This window comes from Peromyscus leucopus, chromosome 5 (genome assembly GCF_004664715.2).
Source record: "Peromyscus leucopus breed LL Stock chromosome 5, UCI_PerLeu_2.1, whole genome shotgun sequence".
In the NCBI taxonomy this organism is placed as follows: Eukaryota; Metazoa; Chordata; class Mammalia; order Rodentia; family Cricetidae; genus Peromyscus; species Peromyscus leucopus.
In genome coordinates, this window is record NC_051067.1 from 17,237,236 (window position 1) to 17,260,243 (window position 23,008).

A 23,008-nucleotide genomic window follows, 5' to 3' on the forward strand; every position below is an offset into this window, starting at 1 on the left:
GGTTCGGCACCAACCAAAAACTGAAAAATTATTGTTGGAGGCTGAGGACACAGCGCAGTGGGAGAGTGGTTGGTTCTCATGGGTTGGGGCTTGAGTTTCATTTCCAGCACTGTAAACAACAACAACAACGACAAACAACAACCCAAAAAAAACAAAACCCAAACCCAAACCACAGAAACATTTGAGATAGGTGTAGTGGCACATGTCTATGCACTCAGGAGGCAGAGGCAGGAGGATTGCCCAAAGTTCCAGTACAGCCTTGTCTACATAATGAGTTCAAAGTCAGCCAGGGAGGGACACATAACAAGACTGTCTCAAAAAACAAAACAACACAATAAGCCAATGAAACGGTTCATCAGATAAAAGCACCTGCCCACCTAGGTTCGATCTAGGGACCCACAGGGTGGAAGTAGAGAACAAGCCTCTGCAAGTTGTCCTCTGAGTTCCACATGTGAGCTGTGACATGTGCATGCATGCACACACATGCTAAATAAATAAATATAATTGAAAAAAATCAAATAATGACCATAATAAAAATCTTAAGTTGAATAGTGGTAAGACAGGTAACTGCCTGTGATTGGCTGCCCACGGACCCCAAAGAGAGTTAGAGGCTTAAGAGCAAGGAACCTACCCAATCCAGCTGTGGGCAGGTGTTTCGGCCAGAGCTACTATGGGAGAGGGCACCAGGAGAAGACAGCAGTGAGCTTTGCATCCGTGACACCATCTGAGGCCCAGCCACCTCCTGTGACTAATACACCAGGGAGAGGTTTGCACAAGCTTTATCAAGAGGGAACCAGCGAGGCCAGAAGACCTGCAGCTCACAGGACATACATATTTAACGACACGCTGTAGAGTCTACATTATTTATAGTATGTCAGGATACCCTCTGGCAGATTTTAATTGGATCACAAGCGAAGGGTTAGACTGCTGCTTTGTTAATGGACATTTGGCTTTATATTGAAAAAATGGGTTGAAAGGAAAATGGCTACCCGGGAGGAAAGAAACGATGCTCAGTGGCTTGCTTTGGGAAAGAAGCCGTCCATGGTTATCATTTTAACCCACAACTTACGTTTTCCTGATTGTTCATGGGGGGTTCTGATGGATGACAATTCACATCCAGGGAAGGTGTTTAAACTCACACGGCTGACATTAAATGATGAGAAGAGATGGCCGATGAGACGGCTCCATGAGTAAAGGCCTGGGGGTTGAAGAGAGCAAGTCTAATGGCCTGAGTGGGATCCCTGGACCACGGAGAAGTGGAAGGAGGGAACTGATCTACATGGCTGTCCTCTGTGCTGCCTGAGTAACCCTGGTGTGCCATCACTCACACACACACACACACACACACACACACACACACACACACACACACGGGATGGGGGGGAGACAGAAGACACACATACACAAGAGAGAGACAGACAGACAGACACAAGAGAGAGAGGGGGCAGGGAGGGAGGGTGGGAGGGAGGGAGAGAGAGAGAGAGAGAGAGAGAGAGAGAGAGAGAGAGAGAGAGAGAGAACTGTATCACAGCTAAGTGTTGTGGCATGTGCCTGAAATCCCAGCACATGGCTGGTGCAGGCAAGAAGATCAGGAGTTCAAGGCTAGTCTTGGCTACATAGAGAGCTTGAGGCCAGCACAGGCTACATGAGACACTGTCTAAAAAAACAGCCAAACAAATACACGAAGTAAGATCCATTAAAACCACTGCATAAGTCTTTCTACATCCATCCATGTGGTCTTATTTTAATTTGCAGATAACTGAGCCTGTTTCTAAAGCTCAAGTAATTTAGAGTACACAAAAAGAGCCGAACTATGTCCACGAGATCCACACCACAGTGCCAGTAAGCTTGGCCTATGAACTGATCTTGTTCATGGAATTCTTGGGGCGATCTGGACAGTTCATAGAAAAAGTTCAGTTGACTGTGTAATTACAAGTGTAAGGAGCAGGCTTCAGTTTCCAGCTGCAGGCCTTCCTAGTGGTTCTTACAAATCTGTCCAACTTCCGGGGGCTGGCAGATATCGGCACCTCTACCAGGTTTGTGTCAAAAGATCAACTTGGTCAACAAAGCGTGCCTGAACCTTAGCCCAGAAGAAACACCACAAATCAGTATGAAAAAAGACTCTGGGAGATGGAAACTAACTGCAAACTCAAGTTGTTCTGGTTTGGACTGCTGTGAGCGAGGTCACACATTGGCATCGTGCTGAGGAAAAGCCAAGACAGATGACAAGATTCCACTGACGAAAATAAATGTAATAAGAGACACTGAAAGATGACTCCATGGTGGCTTCCTCTGAAGCCCCAAACAATTCAGCTCCTACCCCAGCACACTTGTGCCCACACTCACTGCCCACCCCAGCACACTGTGCCCACACTCACTGTCTCCCCGACTGCTGCCCCAAACAATGGCTGCCCTCAGAGTTCCCCATTTCTCAGTGACAAGTGGACAGGTGGGGCAGCAGCTGCCCGGCACAGCTGCACTCTGAAGGCCAAGATCAGGAGGGGGCAACTGGAAAATTCAGTCCCAACTGCTGTCTTGGAGGTGGGGTGGGTAATTCTTAGCCCAATGCACCACTGGAGGAACCGGGGTCTCTAGTAGTCTACTAAAAGACACAGAGTGGAAACTGTCAAAATGCAACTTGAAAATGAAAGAAAACAACAATTCCTCAAGATCCTCGAGGTATTGCACACTCATAGCTTTGGGCAGTGTGTGCAGTGTGGCAGTGGGCTGTGTCTGTGAAATGCAATGGGCTGGTGGGATGGCCTAGTGGGTAAAGGCACTTGCCATGCAGATCTGATGGCTTGTGTTGAATCCCTGGACCCATGGTGGCAGAGGAGAACTGACTCCCCAGAGATGACCTCTAACCTACACACACACACACACACACACACACACACACACACACGCACGCACGCACACACACACACACACACGCGCGCACGCACGCACGCACACGAAGTAAAAAGTAAAAGCCTGAGGCCTGTGGTGTTTTGCACCAACACCATGCCTTTCCCCAGTCTTTCCGATCCTTGTCTTCTTCTAAATACAGATTTTTTTTTTGCATACTTGTGATCAGTAGATAAATAAATGAAGGGATCGTGTTTATTTTTTGTCCTCAAGGACCATTTGATCTGATAATTCCAACAGTCCCATCTCTGCAAGAACTATGAATCTGGCTTTCCCATTAACGTTGTTGGACTAGCAAGTGAGGAGAAATTAGTTTGACCTGTGCAATAGATTGTACTTGGAATCTCAAACAGTTTTTAGTAATTTAAAATAGAAACTGAATTTTCAAATTTAAAAAGTAGAATTTAAAAAGACTTTATTTTATGTGTATGAGTTTTGTTCTTTTTTTTTCTTTTTTTGGTTTTTCGAGACAGGGTTTCTCTGTGTAGCTTTGCGCCTTTCCTGGAACTCACTTGGTAGCCCAGGCTGGCTTAAAAAAAGATTTATTTATCTATTATGTAATACAATGTTCTGTCTGCATATATTCCTACACCCCAGAAGAGGGAACCAGATCTCATTATAGATGGTTATGAACCTCCATATGGTTGCTGGGAATTGAACTCAGGACCTCTGGAAGAGCTGCCAGTGCTCTTATCCTCTGAGCCATCTCTCCAGCCTGAGCTTTGTTCTTACAGAAGTCTGTACATCACATTGAGTGCCTGGTGCTCTCCTTGGGAGTCAGAAGACAGCAGCAGGTCCTTCTGGAACTGTGGTTATGGACGGTTGTGAGCGGCTGTGTGGGTGCTGGGAATTGAATCTGGGCCAGCTGCAAGAACACTGGTCAATCTCTCTAACCTTATAATATACTTTTTAATGACTTCCCCCTCAAACTTTAGACAAGGAGGATAAAAATCAGGAAAAATAATGAGTCTATTTTTTAGACAAGGGGGATAAAAACCAGGAAAGATCATGGGTCTATGCACAAGTCTGGAAGTTTTTCAAAAGACTGTACATGTAGTACCTGGTTAGAACTATCATTTCACTGTCCCACTGAAGAAACAGCACAGGGCCAGGAGTGTGGCTGGGTGCTGGAGTGTGTGCACAGCATGCATGCACATTTACTGTTTCAAATCGAATTTTCACATGGCTTAAAACCATATGCTCCATAAACAATAGCTGTTCTTAGTACAGCATTCTGTGAGGCCCAATTTGCTCTAGGGATCACCTATATTTTATGTAAATGTATAACATGTCTTATAACATTGTGTTTTAAAATGTGGGATATGATGTATTTGGAGATTGTGAAATGGTTTTGTGAGTTTCAGCAAGAGAGTGACATAAAGGAAAAGCTGTCTGAATTCATTGTATATGGAGTTTGGGAAACTTGTTTCCGTTGTATGCATGGAGCATGTGTCTATAAAGTATATCTCTTCTTGAGTTGCAATAAAAATTTGGAAAGTTACTTCCAAAGCGTATATTCTTCCCCACCCCTCGATAATAGGGAATGAGTCCACGCCTCACGTGTGCTAGGAAAGCGCTCTTCCACTGAGCTACATCTCCAGTCTCTAGAAGCATGTATTTTTAATGAACACAATAAAGTGAGTATTCATTCTAGAACAAAGGAAAACACTTACATATTTTTCTATCATTAATAATCAGATCTTCTCTTTTGTATTCATAGAAATGATTGTCTAGCTTTATATGTGGTATTAAGGGTATTCAAACCATTTAAAAGAAGTTTTCTACCCCCTTTTTTATGAGTCTCATTAGAGACTTAGCATCTGTTGACATTATTTTTCCACAATTGTCATCCCTCTTCCATTTGTCTACCAGACACAACAGTGGGTCCAAGGACTCCTAATCTCCAGCTTGCTATTCGCCCATGATGGCTTGTCCCCATGGCCAAGTTGTGACAATCCCCTTTATGACACATAGATTTATAACAAAACAGGTTTTCATTTGAAACAGATAAGAATTGTAATCAGTCCACAAAACACTCACCCATCCACCCACCCACCCCCTCCTTCTTAAAACCCTCTAGAAATGCATGAAATCTTTTGTCCACATCACCATGTTGTAGGGAGAAGAAAAAGAATCAACTTAGCTGAGTTCTGTGAGGTTCATTTCAATGCTGCGGGGTGGAGGGGCAAAGTAGGAAACACAATGAACATCAGGCTGGAGGTGCTCACTGCTAACATTTTGTACCTCTTGGGGGACACTTGGAGGAACCCCACGTGGCGCTGAAAACTTGAAAATCGCAATCACCTCAATACTGAGTCTGCTGCCCTCTGAACTCTCTGAGGGCTGTGCCCTGGAGTACAGCTGTCAGGGGGACACTGGACGGAATTCACAAATGCGCCACTTCATTTTTCTCTGGTTGAACCGTTGGCTATTTAAAGGTGATATTCATTTGAACGGAAGGGGCTTTCCATGGAAAGTAAGTAGAGAGACCACAGGAGGTGAGGACAGTCCCAAGGGTCCCAGAATAGACACTGGATATACTTGATACCATTTGCTGAGAATGCACTCAGAACACTAAGTCAGGAGCTGGGCACACAGACGCCTTTCTAAGCAGGTGAGGACAGAGACCATAAGTGTACTAGCTAAGGTATTCTCAAGAAACAGAACAAGCACAGAGGAGAAACACCATCCTTCAGGGGGAGCTGGTGAAGAGCAACAGATGTTATTCAAAGCTGTGGTGTTCAAATTGAGCCACGGGGAAGTATTTGGGTGCCTACCTCTGGGAACCTAAGGTTATAAGTACAATGTCCATTCAGGACATTGCAATTGAAGCAAAACAGCGTGAGTACATCTAATTCGGAAACAGCAGTTTCTTAGTTTTTAGCTAAGTCAGTGGTTCTCAACCTTCCTCATGCTGTGACCCCTTAATATAGTTCCTCATGTTGTGGTGACCTCCTCCAGACATAAAATTATTTTTGTTGCTACTTCAGTTGCTACTGTTATGAATTATAATGTAAACATCTAGTATATATGCAAAAGGTCTTAGGGGGTCCCCTGTGAAATGGTTGTTTGACCCCACAGGGTCACGGCCCACAGGTTGAGAGCTACAGATGTAAGCATTTGATATGCTTGGGATGCTACAGGCAGCCAGAGACTGCTGCCATGCTCAGTGAGTTAGGGAAGAGCCGAGACAAGGCTGGAGAGGAGGCCAGGGCCACTGTGGTTTCCATATGTAATTTAAGCAGGCACACATGGAAGCCGGGCTTCCCCCATGGCTAAGGCACAGACAAAGTGCTAGGATTTAGCTGGAGGTGTGGTCTCGTTGGTGCAATGCTTGTCTAGCATGCACGAGACCTTGAGTGAGATTCCCAAACTATAGGAACTAAGCAAGCCTGGCAGCAAATGCCTGCAATCCCAGCACTCAGGGGGTCGAGGCAGGGGAATGAGAAGTTCAAGGTCATCTAAGGTTATCCAGACCGGCCTAGAAGGTAGGAGGCACGGTCTCAACCCTCCCTTGACCAAAACCAAACATACAAAACCCAAATAAGACAAAAAACACCAGCATGATCTAGCTGATATAAAAGATTGTTCAATAAACTTTGCTACATCGAAAGAAACAGTCAGAACTTTTGATGTTTTATTTACGACTATACCCATTTTCAAAGCTCATGTCCCCTTTAACTCCTGCTTCTTAACGCCCTCTTGGTGCTTGTAAACCCTTGTGCTTGAGCCGAGCTCTCTATGTAAGTGGTGGGCTGTTCTCCATATAGTCACACCCAGGCTAATCTTCATGGCTGTGGGATCCACTGTGTTAGTTTTCTATTAATTTTCTTATTAGCATACATGAATTGTATAAGATAGTAGGCTTCATTATGGCATTTTCCTAAGTACAGATTTTTATCATGTACTCTGAACACAGGAGAGATTCGTACTTCTGGGTCTGGCTTGTTTCCTTTAACATGATGGTCTACAGTTCCATCCATTTTTTTTTTCCTTCAAATGACATGATCTTGTCCTTCTTCATGGCTGAATAATACTCCCTTTACCGCCTTATCATAGACAGCTCAGCCCCTTCTTTACCTGTGCCGTGAAGACAGTTCTCAGGGTTTCCTCAAGGCAATGCTGTCTCCATAAAGCTTTCACCCTGTCTTGAGGTAAATTCTAAAGCTTATGATTATTAGGCCACATGTTTTCACAGGTGTTTTTATGGCCTTCTGACGCTCAGGTGAAAGGCCGCCCGAGGGCCCGGCACTTACTGTTTTGCTCCAAGTGAGGCCCGTGGTGTGGTGCTCCTTAATGTAGGTCTGAAGCTCGCTCCAGATGTTGAGATAGGACTTCACCCAATCCACATGGCGCAGATCACTTTTGTTACAAAAGAGAGCGGAGGAGAGCAGAGTTAGGCTAGAAAATACAATTTCATACTCCGTTATCTGGAAGCCAGAGCTCCGGACAAGTCCAGAGCAACTGTCCTCTCCCCAGAGGAGAACACTGAGAAGGTGGGTAGCCCTGAGTGCTCCAGAGAGAAGCAGGAGGACGGTGAGTGCTCTCAGCTTCAGGTATGGGGAGAGCCACAGAGAGGGGGACCTGGCCCCATGGAGCTGACACAGGAAGTGTATCATTCCTAGTGGAGGTGACTATGGAGGGCAGAATATTCCTTCTGACCTCCTTCCTACGCAAAATACAGAACAGCCTGCTTCCAGGAGTGGGGACAGCACAAAAAGGGAAAAGGGGAACAAAGTCATTCAGCTTGCTTTCTATAATTCAAGAGTTACTTGGTTTTAGAAGTATGATTGGCTAGAGACTTCTTCTCACTATGAATGATGAGGAAGTTGGTATTATAAGAAAAATGTTTTCTTATCAGCAGGCAAGACCCCATCCTTCTAAAGTGACTCTCACTGAAGTATCTTAATGGGATGCTCTTGACAATGCGAGCTATGTGGAGCTTGATCAGACTTTGTTTTATTGAATGAAGAGCTCGTTGAAAGCTTGCATTAATAGGGTTAGCACATGGGATTGAGAGAGCTGTTAGAATAGGCAAATGGCGGCATTTCTTTCATAAAATATATTAGTATTAATTCCTTGGGAATTTCATATTGGAATCACATGCATCCCCCTTTGTTGCATTTCCTTGGGCAATTTCTGGCCCCACAACTTCTTTCCCCCATTTTGAAGGAAGTGGTGGTCAGCAAATGAGAAAGCACTGGGTTTCGAGTTGGCAAAAACTTGATGATACAGGCAGGCCACTAATCTGAAGGTAACCATAGACGGAGACCTCTTGAAGACATTTTGCTTTCCTTGCCTAAAGTCTGCTGCAGCAAGCCAGAACACTAGGGAAAGTGAGCAGGGAGACGATCATGGTTTGGATGAGACATGTCCCTCACAGAGTCCTATGTTTGAAGACTTGGTCCCAGTGCCCTGCCATTGTTTGGGGAGGTTGTGAAACCTTTAAGAGGTGGAGCCTACTTGTAGAAAACTGGTCATTGCAGGTGAGCCTACCCCTATTTCCTGTCCCATCTCTGCTTCCTGACCTGCCAGGCCAGCCCTGTGGCCATGCCTTCCCAGTCATGATGCTCTGTATTTCCTGAACCACGAGTCAGAATGAACCTCTCTTGTCTTAGGTAGGTTCTTGTCTTGGGTATTTGTGATATCAATGAGGAAGCAACTAACATAAGGATTGGAATCCTGATGACTCTTCAAAGGGGAAGACTCAGTGCTGTTTCCTTCTACAGTTTTAGATTTGTTGGCTATATGACTGGGGTCTGTGAGGCTCTGCCTCACCTTCATGGTTAAAACCCCCAGAGTAAGTGGAGCTTCCTAGATCTGCCCTGTTCTCTAAGGTTTTGTGAGGCTTTCAGTAAGTACCCTGGACGCAGGAAACGGTGTGTACAACAGCTGTAAGAGAGTGAGACTCACTTCAGTGTAAACCAGCACTTGGTTTACATACATGCTCTGCCTATGCAGGTGTGTCTCATCTGTGTGTGTCCCCTTACACAACACACAGACACGACAACTTACAGAGATATCAGGTTATCATTTGACATGGCTTCTACTGAAAATTCTAGCAACCAATGAGAGCCAGATCTGTATAGGCAAATGTGTTTTTCTTTTAATCACTGAAGTGTTATTTTGACCTGGAGAAAGTTCCAGAACTTTGATAAATTCTAACAACCAATGAAGATCAAATCTATATATGTAAATATGTTTTTCACTTAACCATGGCAGTATTATTTTGACTTAAAGAACATTCTAGAAACAACTATAGGAAGGAATGACTGCATGGTGTCTTTTATCCGAAGTTAGTCTCTAGGAGATTAGTTGAGTAGGATCCAAACACATGGAAGCTGAGAAAGTTCCCTCCATTTTCATTGGCTCTGGAAGTGGTGAAGCCACACCTTGGTGAAGCCAAGGCAAGTGACTGCTCTGTTCATATAGAAAAAGGAGCCAGAAACTAGCCAAGCTAGTTCCCCGGGAAGCACAGAAGCGGAGTCCTTGGTCCACAGCCCTTTCGTTCCAATCATAGGGCGGCCTGTCTTTCAGCTTTCTCCCACAGGCCATGTGGGCAATGCAGAGAAGGTCTTGTGGGGAACTTGGGGGACCTACCTACAGATGGATGCTGGGCGTGTGAGGCTCCCTATGACCGTTAGTTCACCTGTACAAGATATTCAAGGGGGGACCAGGACCCTGATCTGCATCTCTGGTCACATTTCTCTGGCTTATTATATATTTTTCAGGTATTCTGCTGATGAAGTGCATGGTGATGCTGCCTGTTTATATTTTATATTTAACATGAGAAGTTGAGATCAAGGGACAAAGCCTGAGCTGGGCCGCTTGGCACAGGTTCGTAGTTACAAAGGAGGCTGAGGCTGAAGAATCACACTCTGAGGCCTGCCTGGACTACAGAGTGAGTTCAAGGCTAGCATGGGCATCTTGGTGAGACTCTGTCTCAAAATGAAGAAAAAGTTAAGAGGGCTGGGGATGTGTTTGTGTAGCATAGGGGAGGTCCCGAGTTCAATTCCTGCTTCAACCAACAGCAGATCAGAGTTGTTTTGTGTAGATGCAAGAATGTGGGAAATGCCAAACCCTTTGGTACGGACACCACTTCAGGAGACCACACAGACGGTGAGTAGATACTTAGGGTTGGAGACGTTTATGAGAAACAAGGAGCATCAATGGGTGGGTTCAGGCTTCTTTGGGTGAGGAGATGAAAATACTGCAAAATTAATTGTTGGAACGAATAAATGGAATGATTCCTTGTATTATAATTCTCTATACCTCACAAATATGTCACCAGTATTCTTATATAGTGAATAAATATTGATTTAAAAATAGCTTGGTGTGATGGTATATACTTGCCTTCCTGGCACTGAGTGGGCTGAGGGAGGAGGATCATTAATTTGAAGCTAGTCACTGGGATTCATAGGAAGATCTTGTTTTAAAACCAAAAAAAAAAAAAAAAAAAAAAAAAAAAAAAAAAGCCTTCTAGAAGACATCTCCTCCCCGCAAAAAGTTCCACTTGAAAAAAAGCAATGCAAATTTTGAATGGGTACCATCCCGGCCAATGGGTTAGAACATGGTAGGTATTTGTATCTGCTATACATTTGTCTATGTTCTGTGTAAAATGTGTCTTCTGATTCTGATGCTCAGGTCTGCATTAGTAAGATAACCGAGGTGGTAATCTAGAGAATTCAGGTCTTCTGGTTTCCTTCCATCTGAGCAGTCTGGAATAAAGAAGAGATGTCCCCAGGAGGTCCCATGCTTGGTGACTGATGGCCATTTCTGCTGGCTCCACTTAGGAGCTGGATGGGGAACTCCTGGAGTCCAGAGCCAGACAGTGGAAGACCACTGCTCTTATTTCTGTCTCAGTTTCTTCGTTAGTCATCAGGGACTGGCCATGGCACACTTAGCCAGCTGTGACCTCCCTGGAGGATGAGGACTCTTGTGACAATCTGTAAATAGGTTAAGAGACATTTTCCTAAACATCTCCTCCACCTGGTCTATCTCCATTTGATTGTATTTTCCTTCTGACCGCTGATCATTCTCTCTGGGCTCCATTATCTGGGCTGTTGGATACCAGATCTTTCCATGCAGGTTCTCCAGACAAAACCCCTCGGTTCACCTGTCCTTTCAACAGCTGTTGAGTTTCATTCAGACAACAGCTGTCTGCCCTCTAGATCCGATTTCAGTTCAGTTCAATCTGGTTTTGCTCCCCTTGGCCTGGTTCATGGTCTCACCCCTCTGGACTCCCCCATTCCTTCTGTTTAGTTATTCACTCCCTCTGCTTTGGTTGGTGGAAGTTTCCACTGGGCTTGGGGGCACCTGCCTGTACGTCCAGCACGTGGGAGACTGAGACAGGAGAACAGCCACGAGTTTGCGGCCAGTCCGGGATACATCAAGAGACTCTGTCTCAAAGCACGAAAGAAAAAAAAGTTGCAGCACACAGGCTCATTCTTTAAGTACAGAAATCTATAACGTAGTGGCATGTGGTCCATCCAGTGGGGACAGTTAGTCCCTGAAAGAACCGAGGCAGCTTTCTTTATAAATGGCTGTGTCGTCTAGGAATCTGAGGCCCCTCTCCATGTGGCTTTCCCTACAGAACTGGAATTTTAAAATGTACTTTTTGTTTGTTTGTTTGTTTTTCAAGACAGGGTTTCTCTGTGTTATGGCCCTGGCTGTCCTGGAACTCGCTCTGTAGACCAGGCTGGCCTCAAACTCACAGAGATCCGCCTGCTTCTGCCTCCTGAGTGCTGGGATTAAAGGCGTGCACCACCATGCCTGGCTAAAATGTATTTTTTAAAGATTTAAAAAATTTAAAAACTTGTGCTTATATGTGTGGCCCCGTGTGTGGGTATGTGCAGGTGCATGTAGGTGCCCGCAGAGGCCACGTGAGGGTGTTAGGTCCCCTAGCGTTGAAGTTGTGAACTGCAACCAAACTCCGGTCGTCTGGAAGAGCAGAAAAGGCTGGAACAAACCCCCAGTCCCTTATTTTGTTTTCTTATTACATTTATTCATGTAACTTTTGTGTGTATATGTGTTGGTATGCGCTCCAAGGTGTGCATGTGCGGGTCATAGGACACCTGTGGGAGCTGATTCTCTCTACTGTGTGAGGTGCAGGAATTGAAATCAGGTCAAAGTGTTGTAGTAAGAAGCTTGCTGAGTCTTCTCAATTGCCTATTTATTTTTTGAAGACATGGTCTCATGTGGCTCAGGCACATCTCACAATTGCAGTGTAGCAAAGATGACCTTGAACTCCCTATCTGCCCTCCAAGTGCTGGGTCACAGGTTCGAAGCTCAAATACGGGATTTTAATCTCAAGGTTACTCAGTGTGCCAATGAAGAGACTAGGACAGGAAGTGGTGATTAAATATATATTACATTTTAGGAGCAAATGTCTGACAGGTGGTCAGGGGAAAGCACAGCCAGGAAAAGAAGGCACATACCTGTGTTTGTAGTCCTTCAGGACCCGGTTAGTGTAAAAGGTGGCAGCGTCATTCATCTCCTTGACATAAGGACCAGGCTTGGGGGACTGAGAAAACAGGACCGTCACCCAAGCATAGAAGAGAAAAAAATAGGATAAGAAAGAAAGTACCTCTAAGAAGCAGAAGAAAAGCAACAGAACACTGGGTGAGCATTCTGTAAAGGCTGGAGAAACATTTTCCCATCTCGGAGTACGGAGCACTGAACGGGCTTTCACAGGCTAAGAGAAAGGCTGGCACACCCAGTCTGGAAAGGACCCTGTTCAGTGCACCAGATGGAGGAACCCGAAGGTGGCCCCGGAGGTCCCCGAACATGTGACGAGGTGGAGGGTGGCATGCTATCCAGACTCACCACAGCTATCCACCCCAGGGCGGGGATGCTTTCGCTGACCGCAGAGAGGTGGTTGAACATGCTGCTTCCCCGGTTTTTCTCTCGGAAAGTCTGTATTTCTTGAATCTTCTCCGAGATGGGTTTCAGAAGGACAGCCACTTCATTCTGTAGGCAAACGTTGGGTCGGTTACTGTGGACAGACAGAACCCTCTGTGCACACTGGCCTGAGAGGACCACCCAGGGCTTGCCATGGGTTGGGGATTTGAAAGGAACATGTGACCATCTTGCAGAAGAGGGTGGTTTTCTTCATTATATTAATGAAACATTTCTTCCCTTCCCTGAACCCTCTCTTTCTTGTATTCACCCCATCATTCTCTGTCTCCCTCTCTCCTTCTTCTCTTGTTCTTTCTTTCTTGGCAGTATTAGGGAGCAAACCTAAATCCCCAATGGCATGCTAGGCAAGCACTCCAGCAGTGAGCTCAGCCTCAGCCCTTTGTTAAGTTGATACAGAACAGTCTTCGGTATGCCCGGGTACTACTTATTGTGGGTTCAACCAACTGTGGGCAGAAAATACTACAATAAACAGCTTGGGTGACAGACAGATCTGGGTCCAAACAAGAGCAACAGCAGCAACAACAAGGCTGGACATGGTGGCTCATTCTTGGAACCCCAGCACTTGGAAGGCTGAGACAGGAGGCTTATTGAGGCTACAAAGTGAGACCCTAACAACAAAGGCAGACATGGTGTGGTGGCTCACACCTCTAATCCCAACACTTAGGAGACTGAGGCAGGAGGACTGCTTCGAATCTGAGACCAGCCTGGCTAGAGGGTAAAATCCTGTTCCTATCACCACCCAGAAAAGGCCATCATGATTTCATGATTTATCATATTTTATATGACCTCAGCCTGATTCAACTTTCTACATGGTCCTCAGCCCATGCACAGTCACATTCACTTCTGATTAATTCAACAAATGATTCATCTAGTTACAGTAACCTGATTTTCAAAACGATGTGAGCAGAGTTGCCAGGTACCACAGAGACGAGAGCCCCATAGCACCATGACTGCTTTGACACCCTCACCGGTGATCTGAGTGTTCTCTGCTTCCTCGGCGCTGATACAAAGCCAGATACAAAGGTGGGGTCTGTGTGTGCACATGCGCACCAAGGAAACAGCAACAGCCCTGTTTCAGCAGAACTGTACTCAGTCTTGTTTGCAGGAGGGAAGGCAGAAAAGCTCCTCACAACTCTTTCATTAAAACAACAACAACAACAACAAAAACCCCAACATTTCAGAGCAATGCTTTCCAACCTGGCCTACACACTGGAGCCATCTGCCATCTCTCCCTGCCAAATACTCATTACCTGGTCTTGGGGAGGATTGGGCAGGATTGGGAAGACTGGGCAAACTCCCTAGGTGGTCACAGTCACTGCTGCAGTGGTGTGTCATATGCCAAAGGACAGTCCTTTGGGACAGGAGCAATAGACCACAGGGGAAGAAATTACACTCTGCCACAGCGGCTCCTAGGATCTGCTTTGACTGTAAATACCTTGCTATGTCTTCTAAGGGAGATGCTATCCCAAGGGGCTTTGGAGTTAGAAAGATGTTGGTTCAAATCTCCCCTCTGCCACTTACCATCCACGGGGCCCTGAGCAAATCCCTTCAGCTGATCGTTGGTTGCATCTGGCACAAATGAAAGCTAACGACCTCTACAGCCTCTAGGTTACAGGAGATGCTGTATTTTAAACCTCTGGCCCCAGGGAGATACACAATAATTGTAAGTGATGGTTATGGCAGCTGTGTAATAGCTCCCATCAGAGTAGTAGTATGTTTCTTGTTCTGTGATTAAATACTTAACAAGAAGCAACTGAAGGGAGGAAGGGCCCCTAGAACTTTCTATGTAGACCAGGCTAGCCTTAAACTCATGGAAATTCTCCTGCCTCTGGCTCTTGATGACTGGGGTTGCAGTGCACATCACCATACCAGGTTTGGAATTTTAATCTTTAGAAAGCAAATATTTCTCTCTCTAGGGACTTCTTCTCAATTCAGATTCAATCACTGGATCAAAAGGGTGGTGCTTGTCTCCTCAGAGGCCAGTGATCCTCAGCTGTGGCAAAGCCATGGAGAAGCCCCTGCTCGCTCTTAGCACTTGGCTAAACCGCAACATCTTTGAGAAAGGCCAGAATATCTAAATTGCTGGTGGGACCTGGCCTCTTGCCCCAAGAAGAGAAAGAACCAGAAACTGTGTATTTACAATGTTGGAGAGATTTATTAAGACCAACTTTGTTTATCTCTAACATCCCAAGAACAAACTGAAGTCTGAGGAGATGCAGAATTCTGGAATATATTTTATATTGGTTATCTGATGGGAGCATCATAAATATCGAGAAAGTTCCCTTTTTGCCTTAATTTGGCAATTGTCTGAAGAACTTTCATCAGTTAAAAAGAAAAGTCAAGAGAAGAAAGAGCAAGTCCTGTTTCTACCAAAGCTAACGAACGCTTTACTCTTCGCCCTGTGCCGACAGATCTGCTCCTGCTGTAAAGCGGTTTCTCTCCCCCCAGTTCATCCCGAATCTCAGAGCTGGACCAAAGAATACCAGAGTGAACATGTGATTTCAATCAAAGCTTAGTGTGCAGGCGTCAGTGGAACAGCGGTGTGGGAGGACCTCAGACATCCTTTACCTGCTTATGAGGCATCTTTTAGGAATACTCAATAAATACGGCTGAATTGCATTGATGTCAGTTAAGCTTACAAAAGCTCTTCCTACTATAGAAAGAGATTGTGTGTGTGTGTGTGTGTGTGTGTGTGTGTGTGTGTGTGTGTGTGTGTGTGTTGATAGGAACTGAACCCAGAGCCTTGCACAAACTAGGCAAACAGTCTACTTATTGAGCGGAATCCCCAGTAAGGCATCCTGTGTTGTTATTATTATTTTTATTGCTGTGTTTACATAGGTTGTATGTGTATACGTTGGAGTATGTGTGGGCAAATGCGTGTGTGGGTGCATTAGTGTATGCATGTGTGGAGACCTGGGGTTGATGTTAGGTGTCCTTCTCAATTGCTCCCCACTTGTTTATTGAGACAGGGTCTCTCACTGAACCCAAAGCTCATCAGTTCTGGTGAGTGTGGTGGCTGCTTTGTCCCAGAGTCTCTGGTCTTGGCTTTGTGAGTGTTCTGATCACAGGCAGCCATTATGCCTGCCCAGATTTTGATGTGGGTTCTGGGGATCCGAACTCTGGTGCTCATCCTTGCCAGGCAAGTGGGCGAGTGCTTTATCCACTGAGCCATCTTCTGAGTCTGGCGTCTGGTTTTCCATGTAGCTATTTTCTTAGCATATAATGGTGGTGGTCTCAAGACACAGCTCCAGGGGCTGGAGAGGGGATATCTCAGTCGGTGGAGTGCTCGCTGCACAAGCTGGAGGTCGTGGGTTTGGATCTCCAGTGTGCAAATTTTTAAGAAAGCTGTGCGTGGCTGCACCTGCCTGGAATTGCAGTGCCTGGAAGATGGAACGAAAGAGGATGGTGGGCAGCACCACCGCCTGGCCTGTCTTAGGAGTCATCTCTAGATCCAGTGAGAGACCTCGCCTCAAAAAGTAAGTAATCAAGGAAGACGCTCTTTGTTCACACATACACACCCATATATGTACACACGAACTCACACACAAAATACACGGCTCGTATATTTTGGAATGATTTTAAATTCTCTCCAAAACAAAAACAACCAAAAAAAAAACCACATTTCCTGCTGGTTTCTGTTTTCAAAGACAATTTCCTGAAAGAAAATAAATTTCAAGCTGTCAAGACAAGCCTCGAAATCTTTTCTGTCCCAGGTGTCTGTGGAACAGACCGAGTCATACGTGGTCCTATGGGAAGGGAAGAGGCCAGTGAGCAAGGCCATGTTTTTGTGCTTGGGAAACTATCCCAGGACTGTGTCTTTACGGCCTCTGCATACTCTGAACTTGAAGAACGGGGCTCTGCTATCAGCTCCATCTCTATTTAGCTTCAGAAGGAACTGGATTGTTTTGCAGAAAGTAAAATGGAAGGGTTTTTTATCAGCAAGCTTAGAAGAGACTACCCAAAAAGGCAAACCGAATCTCTCAGGCAGTTCTGTAAGAGGAGCAACAAACTGAACCTTGACCTTAAAGATGGGCACAGAATAGCAAGAAAACTGGCTAGTTACTTCTAGAGCCAAGGGTTCTTTAAAAAAAATTGCATTTTTATTTACTGATTTTGTGTGCACCAGGGAACTTCAAAGGAAAGTCTGTGGGAGTCAATTCTCTTTCCGCCATTCAGTTCTGGAGATCAAGCTCAGGTCAACAGGCTGAGGGGTAGGGTCTTTTCCCTCAGAGCCATTTTGCCAGCGTTTGGAATACAAGGTTCTTTAAACAATTATTATTTATCTTTAACTTTTAGTGTATGTATGTGTAGCTATGAGCTTATGTGCCTCACATATATGCAGGATTCTGCAGGGGGGGAAGAGGGCCTTGGATTCCCTGGAACTGGAGTCACAGACAGTTGTGGGTTACCATGTGGGTCCGGAGAATTGAACCCAGGTCCTCTGGAAGAACAGCCAGTGCTCTTAACCCCTAAGCCACCTCTCCAGACCCTGGAATGCATGGCTCTTTTATAGTTTTATGTCAGGTAGAAAATGATCAAGTCATTTTGTAAAAAGATTTCTTTTTCCGATTATGAAGTCAATATTTGCTCACTGGAAACACTGGAAAATCTAGATGGGAAATACAAGTAAATACAGAATATTCTAATTCCACCATGGTGAAAATTTCTATAGGCGGGGGTATTCTAAATGTGTTAAAAATAACGATACAATACAATAACGGCTGTTCAGTTTGGCAGGAGTCTTGGGCCCGGAGAATGGCTCCACACCCGTGCACACATGGGCATCAAGAACCATCTTTAGTGGGTTATAAAAACAAGACAAAGCAGAAGGAATGACGTGGATGGGTTGGAAAAATATGGGGGGATGGAGTTGAAGGACTAAAATGGGAATATTTCATTATGTACAAGTATGCAATTCTCAAGAATAAAGAAAAACTTTTTTTTTTTTTTTTTTAAGATTGTAAGAGCCAGAGATCAGGGAGTTTGCTGTGAGATTGTGTCTCCTAGCAACATTAGAAGCTACATCCATAAAGTCTTACCAACATGACTGGACATCACCCAAACGTGAGCTGAACAAGGATGGCACCAGTGAACACGCCAGGCGGGTCAAGAAAATGCCCACGAGGCCTGAACTCTGCACAAAGAACTATAGGCAACCGAGGAAGGCTGGCAAAGGGAGAGGTGGTCTTCCCCAGGGAAAGGTTTATCAACTGTTCATCAGGGTCAAAAGGTCAGACCTGAAAACACACATACAAGTAACAGGATATGGACTGAACTAGTTAGATTTAGGATTATATATTAGGAAAATATATTCATATATATGAATATGTATGTGCGCAGTAACTGAGTGGAAGAAGAGGCTATAAATTTGAAAGAGAGGAGGGAGGAGTACATGGGAAGGTTTGGAGGGAGAAAGAAAAGGGAAAATATTGTAATTATATTATAATCTCAAAAATCTAAAAAAAAAAAAAAAACAAAGAATGATTTTGAGTTGAATTTAAGCCATTCAAACCAGCAAGCCTATCAATAGACAAAACTCAATCGATATACTCTTAGTGAGTTGTACTGGGAAACTTTCTGTTGCTGTGACAAAATGCCCAAGGGAAAAAAACTCAGAAGGAAGAAGTATTTGTTCGGTTCAGACTTCCCAGAGGTTTATAGGCCATGGCTAGCTGGCTCCATTGCTTTTGAGGCAAGTCAGAACTCCACTGGGGAGGCTGGGTGGGATAACATATTTGAACAAAAAACTACCTTAGGGAGGTGGGGAAGCATGGTGAGGGGGGAGAGAGGCAGGATCCCAAAACATTCTTCACTGGCATGCTCTCAATGACTACTTCCTGAAACTACGCCCCAGTTCAGAAGGTTTTCACCACCTCAAGTGCTGCCAGTCCAGGATCACGAGTTTAACACACACACACACACACACACACACACACACACACACACACACACACAAAGCTAGCCAGGCGGCAGTTGCTCACACCTTTAATCCCAGCACTCAGGAGGCAGAGCCAGGCAGATCTCTGTGAGTTCGAGGCCAGCCTGGTCTACAGAGTGAGATCTAGGACAGGCACTAAACCCTGTCTCGAAAAACAACAACAACAACAACAACAACAACAACAACAACCCGCCCCCCCAAAAACCCAAAAGCCCAAACAAAACAAAACAAAAACAAAAAGGAAACCCCCCCCCCCCCCAAAAAAAAGAAAGAGTTTAGTACACAAATCTTTTGGGAGATATTTTAGAACTAACGATAGTATAGGTACTGTGAGATATCCATCATTTTAGAAATGATGGTTTCAGACAAAGGTGGTGCCATTACAAAGCAGGAACTTAAGCAAAATTTGGAGTCTGAGGATTGGTTGGATGCAGCGCTTGCCTGTATGCATGTAGGTCTGGGTATGGTGGTGGGCCTGTGATTCCAGTACGTGGGAGGCAGAGGAAGGAGGATAAGAAGTCCAAGGTTGGGCTGGATTCGTGGTTCAACAGTTAAGAGTGCATACTGCTCTTACAGAGGACCCGAGTTCAGTTCCCAACACCCATGTCAAGTGTCTCGCAACCTCCTGTAACTCCAGCTCCTGGGAATCTAACATCTTTAGTGCCCATGGGCACCTACATCCATGTGCAATGCCATTTACATAATTAACAATCAAAACAAATCATCAAAAGCGTTTCAGATCATTTTCAGCTACAAAATGAATTCAAGGCCATCATAGGACTCATCATATCTCTAGTAGAACACACAAGCATACATGCACACACCACACACATACAGACAGACAGACACACACACAAACAAAAAGCAAACAGAAACCCCAAATCCTAACAACTGAAAAATATAACACAGTAAACTTTCAACTCCTTTCTTTTTGAGATGAGGTCTCATTCTGAGTCTCAGAATGGCGGAGAGGTTACTTTGTAGCCCAGGCTGGCCTCACACTGGCTGCAATCCTCTTGCCTCACTTTCCCAAACTGGGATTATAGGTGTGAGCCGCCAAGCCTGGCTTAAAATTTGGACTTTGTATATATGTGTGCATGTGTTTATGTGGGTAGATCTGTGGGTGCGTGTGTGTGCATGGATTCGTGTGTGTGTGTGTGTGTGTGTGTGTGTGTGTGTGTGTGCATGTGGAGGTGAAAGGTCAATCCATGCATCATTCTTCAAGAGTCACTCAGTTTTGTTTTTTGAGACAGGATCTCCCATTGGCTGGGAGCTTGCTGAGCAGAAGAGGGTGGCTGGCTGGCCAGTGAGCCACAGGGATCCTCCTGTCTCTGCCCCCAGGACTGGAATTTTCACATAGGTTCTGGGGGTTGACCAAACTCAGGTCCTCACGCCTGTGTAGCAAGCCTTTAATCCACTGAGCTACCTCCCCAAACCCAATGGATCCTTTAGTGATTGGATCCTACTTCATTTAAACCTCTAGAAAATTTATAGCAAGCAATATTTCTTAGCAAACCACAATACCAAATATCAACCATTATTGCTTTGGCTTTTACTAATATTTAGTTCTTTTTTTTTTTTTTTTTTTTTTTTTTTTTGGTTTTTTCGAGACAGGGTTTCTCTGTGTAGCTTTGCGCCTTTCCTGGGGCTCACTTGGTAGCCCAGGCTGGCCTCGAACTCACAGAGATCCGCCTGGCTCTGCCTCCCGAGTGCTGGGATTAAAGGCGTGCGCCACCAACGCCCGGCATAGTTCTTATTTTTTGAGTACTACGACTGTACATGATATTATAAATTGTTGTCATTATATCGAATAATATAACACATTTCTTGAAAATTTAAAATATGGGTTACATAAACACCTTGTTGTAGGACCAATAACCCAGGGAACTGGGGATGTGATTCAGTTCACGGAGCTCAACTAGCACCGGCAATGCCCTGGGTTCAGTTCCCAGCACTGAATAAACAGGTGTGGTGGTACACATTTCACAATCCTAACACTGGTAGGCTGAGGCAAAACCATGAGTTCAAGGGTGCCCTCAGCTACATAGTTGGAGGCCAGCCTGGGCTACACGAACCCTTGTCTCTAAATAGCAAAACAAAACCACTGAAGGATCCCAAAGACTTACGTTCCCTAAGAGTCATTCTTTAGGAATAAAATCTAGTAAGAATTTCCCACTAGGGCAGTCCCTGCAAGCTGCCAAGGGGTTGGGTCTGCCCATCCTTCTGACTCAGAATTCCTGAACTTTTCCTTTTTATTCTCTTTTCCTCTGTCTTTTGGATGCTGCCCTAAGCCTGAGTACAAGTTCTCAGGTACTCTGGGCTTCTTCTCTCTTCTTGGTTGCTTGTTCCCTACCAGACGCATGGCTGACCCCCACGCTGATGAACTTAAGTGGCATGCCTTTTCTCCTCTATTCTCCATCTGCTGGCAGCTGCCAAGATTTAGTTTTCCTGCTCTGCTGTTGGCATCTTTTCAACTCTAGATTGCCCTCCAGCTTCTCTTTGAAAAAAAAAATTAAAGATTTCAACTTGGTGACTTAGTCTACCAGGGGTGAACTGCTTTATGTAGTTGCATCATCATCATCCTGATGCCTGGAGAGAATTTTGGTTTTGTTTTTTTAAAAAGATGTAATAATTGAAAAAATTATGTGTATGTGTGTGTGCCTACATGGGTCTATGTGCATGCATCATGTGTGTCCTACCAGAGGGTGTTGGATCCTCTGGAACTGGAGTGACAGGCAGTTGTGAGCAAGCTGATGTCGGTGCTGAGAATTGAACTGCAGGAGCAGTAGGCTCTCTTACTCCCTGAGCTGTCTCTCCAGGCCCTGGAGAGAAGCTTGTAACACCCACACTCTTGGACCTAACTGTTCCATGAAAAGCTTTAATGGCACATTACACTCATAAGCAGATTTTATTTCAGCAACAGCCTTAGCTTTTGTTCATAAAGCAACTTTCTCAGCCAGGAAAAATAAAAAGCATAGAAAACCATGATGACATCCCTCACTGGCTTTTGATGAATCACACCTGGAAACCAGAGGTCAGTGACAAAGCACTATATAGATATGACCCTGGGGCTGGCATTGAAGTTTGATGTCAACTTGTTCCATTTTCCTTATAATGGTTGAACTTTCGGTTACAAATTGGGCAATTTGGATGTAAAGTATTCTCTGTGAAAATGTTCTGCAATTCCTCAGCCAACCTTCCCGAGGCTTGCTGGCTCATTACTGTCATCTCAGTGCTTAGAAGACAGAGGCAGCAGGATCAGAAGTTAAAGGCTAGCCTTAGCTACACAGCCAGTTCAAGGCCAGCCTTAGCTACACAGTGAGTAGAAAGCCAGGCTAGGATACAAGAGACCCTGACTCAAAAAAACCAAGAAGCTGAACAAAAATAAATGGAACCAAACAACCAGAGCACACTTCTATGGTCATGACACGGGGCCCGTAATTTTCTCTAAGTGCTCGCCGCCAGACACTTTCAGGTGAGTGGGTGTATGACAGAAGCAGCCAAGTTCAATGGCTCTGCAAATATTAAACACAGTGACCCACACTGGTTTGGGTCCTCACCATATCTCATATCTCCCAAACAACAGTGAGGGTCAGTGGTCAACACACACACACACACACACACACACACACACACACACACACACACACACACATCACAGAGCCCTTACACTAGCTGCTTCTTCAGATTAAGATGAATAGCTTTTGAGATGTGGGTGCGTGCAGTTCTATCAGAATATGTATCGTTCATACTAGAGCAGGATCCTAGGGCTATCATATTCCGGGCTGTTCGGGTGGGCAAAGTGACTTACAGTGAGTACATGAAGGCGAAAAGACGCCCAGTAAAGAAAACATGTCTTTTCCATTCCTGCACTGGTGTGCTGGCTAACAAGAACACAGGACACACATGGAATCTGGTGTCTCCGTCCTACCTCAGGACTTGACAAAATGGACAAAAGCTGCATTCATGGCAGGGACATGGGATGAACACATTATTTGGGATCCAAGAAGGAAGCAGGGAGTCTTTACTGAGCTATGACAAACAAGGACATTCCGATTCCGTGGCGAGAGAACACAGAAGGAGGGAACGGAGTTGAAAATGAACTTAACCTGGCTATCCACCGTCAACCTAAAAGAACAGACAAGGAGGTCGAGAACTCTCACCCTCCATCTCATTATTCTTTCAGTCACTGGATTGGTCGAGCTGAGCGAACATCACTGCCACGCTCCTGGGACATTCCCTCTG

At 45.0% G+C, this 23,008-nt stretch overlaps 1 protein-coding gene across 1 annotated transcript in view; it reads right to left on the reverse strand.

Annotated features, from left to right (window-relative positions):
- Positions 1-23,008, reverse strand: part of Cap2 (cyclase associated actin cytoskeleton regulatory protein 2) — a 133,086-nt gene that overhangs the window by 30,578 nt on the left and 79,500 nt on the right. The window contains exons 5-7 of the mRNA XM_028867687.2: positions 12,733-12,876; positions 12,345-12,430; positions 7,164-7,269 (exon numbers count right to left, since the gene is read on the reverse strand). Of these exons, the coding sequence (XP_028723520.1) occupies positions 7,164-7,269; positions 12,345-12,430; positions 12,733-12,876 (336 nt within the window). The remainder of the gene's footprint in view (positions 1-7,163; positions 7,270-12,344; positions 12,431-12,732; positions 12,877-23,008) is intronic.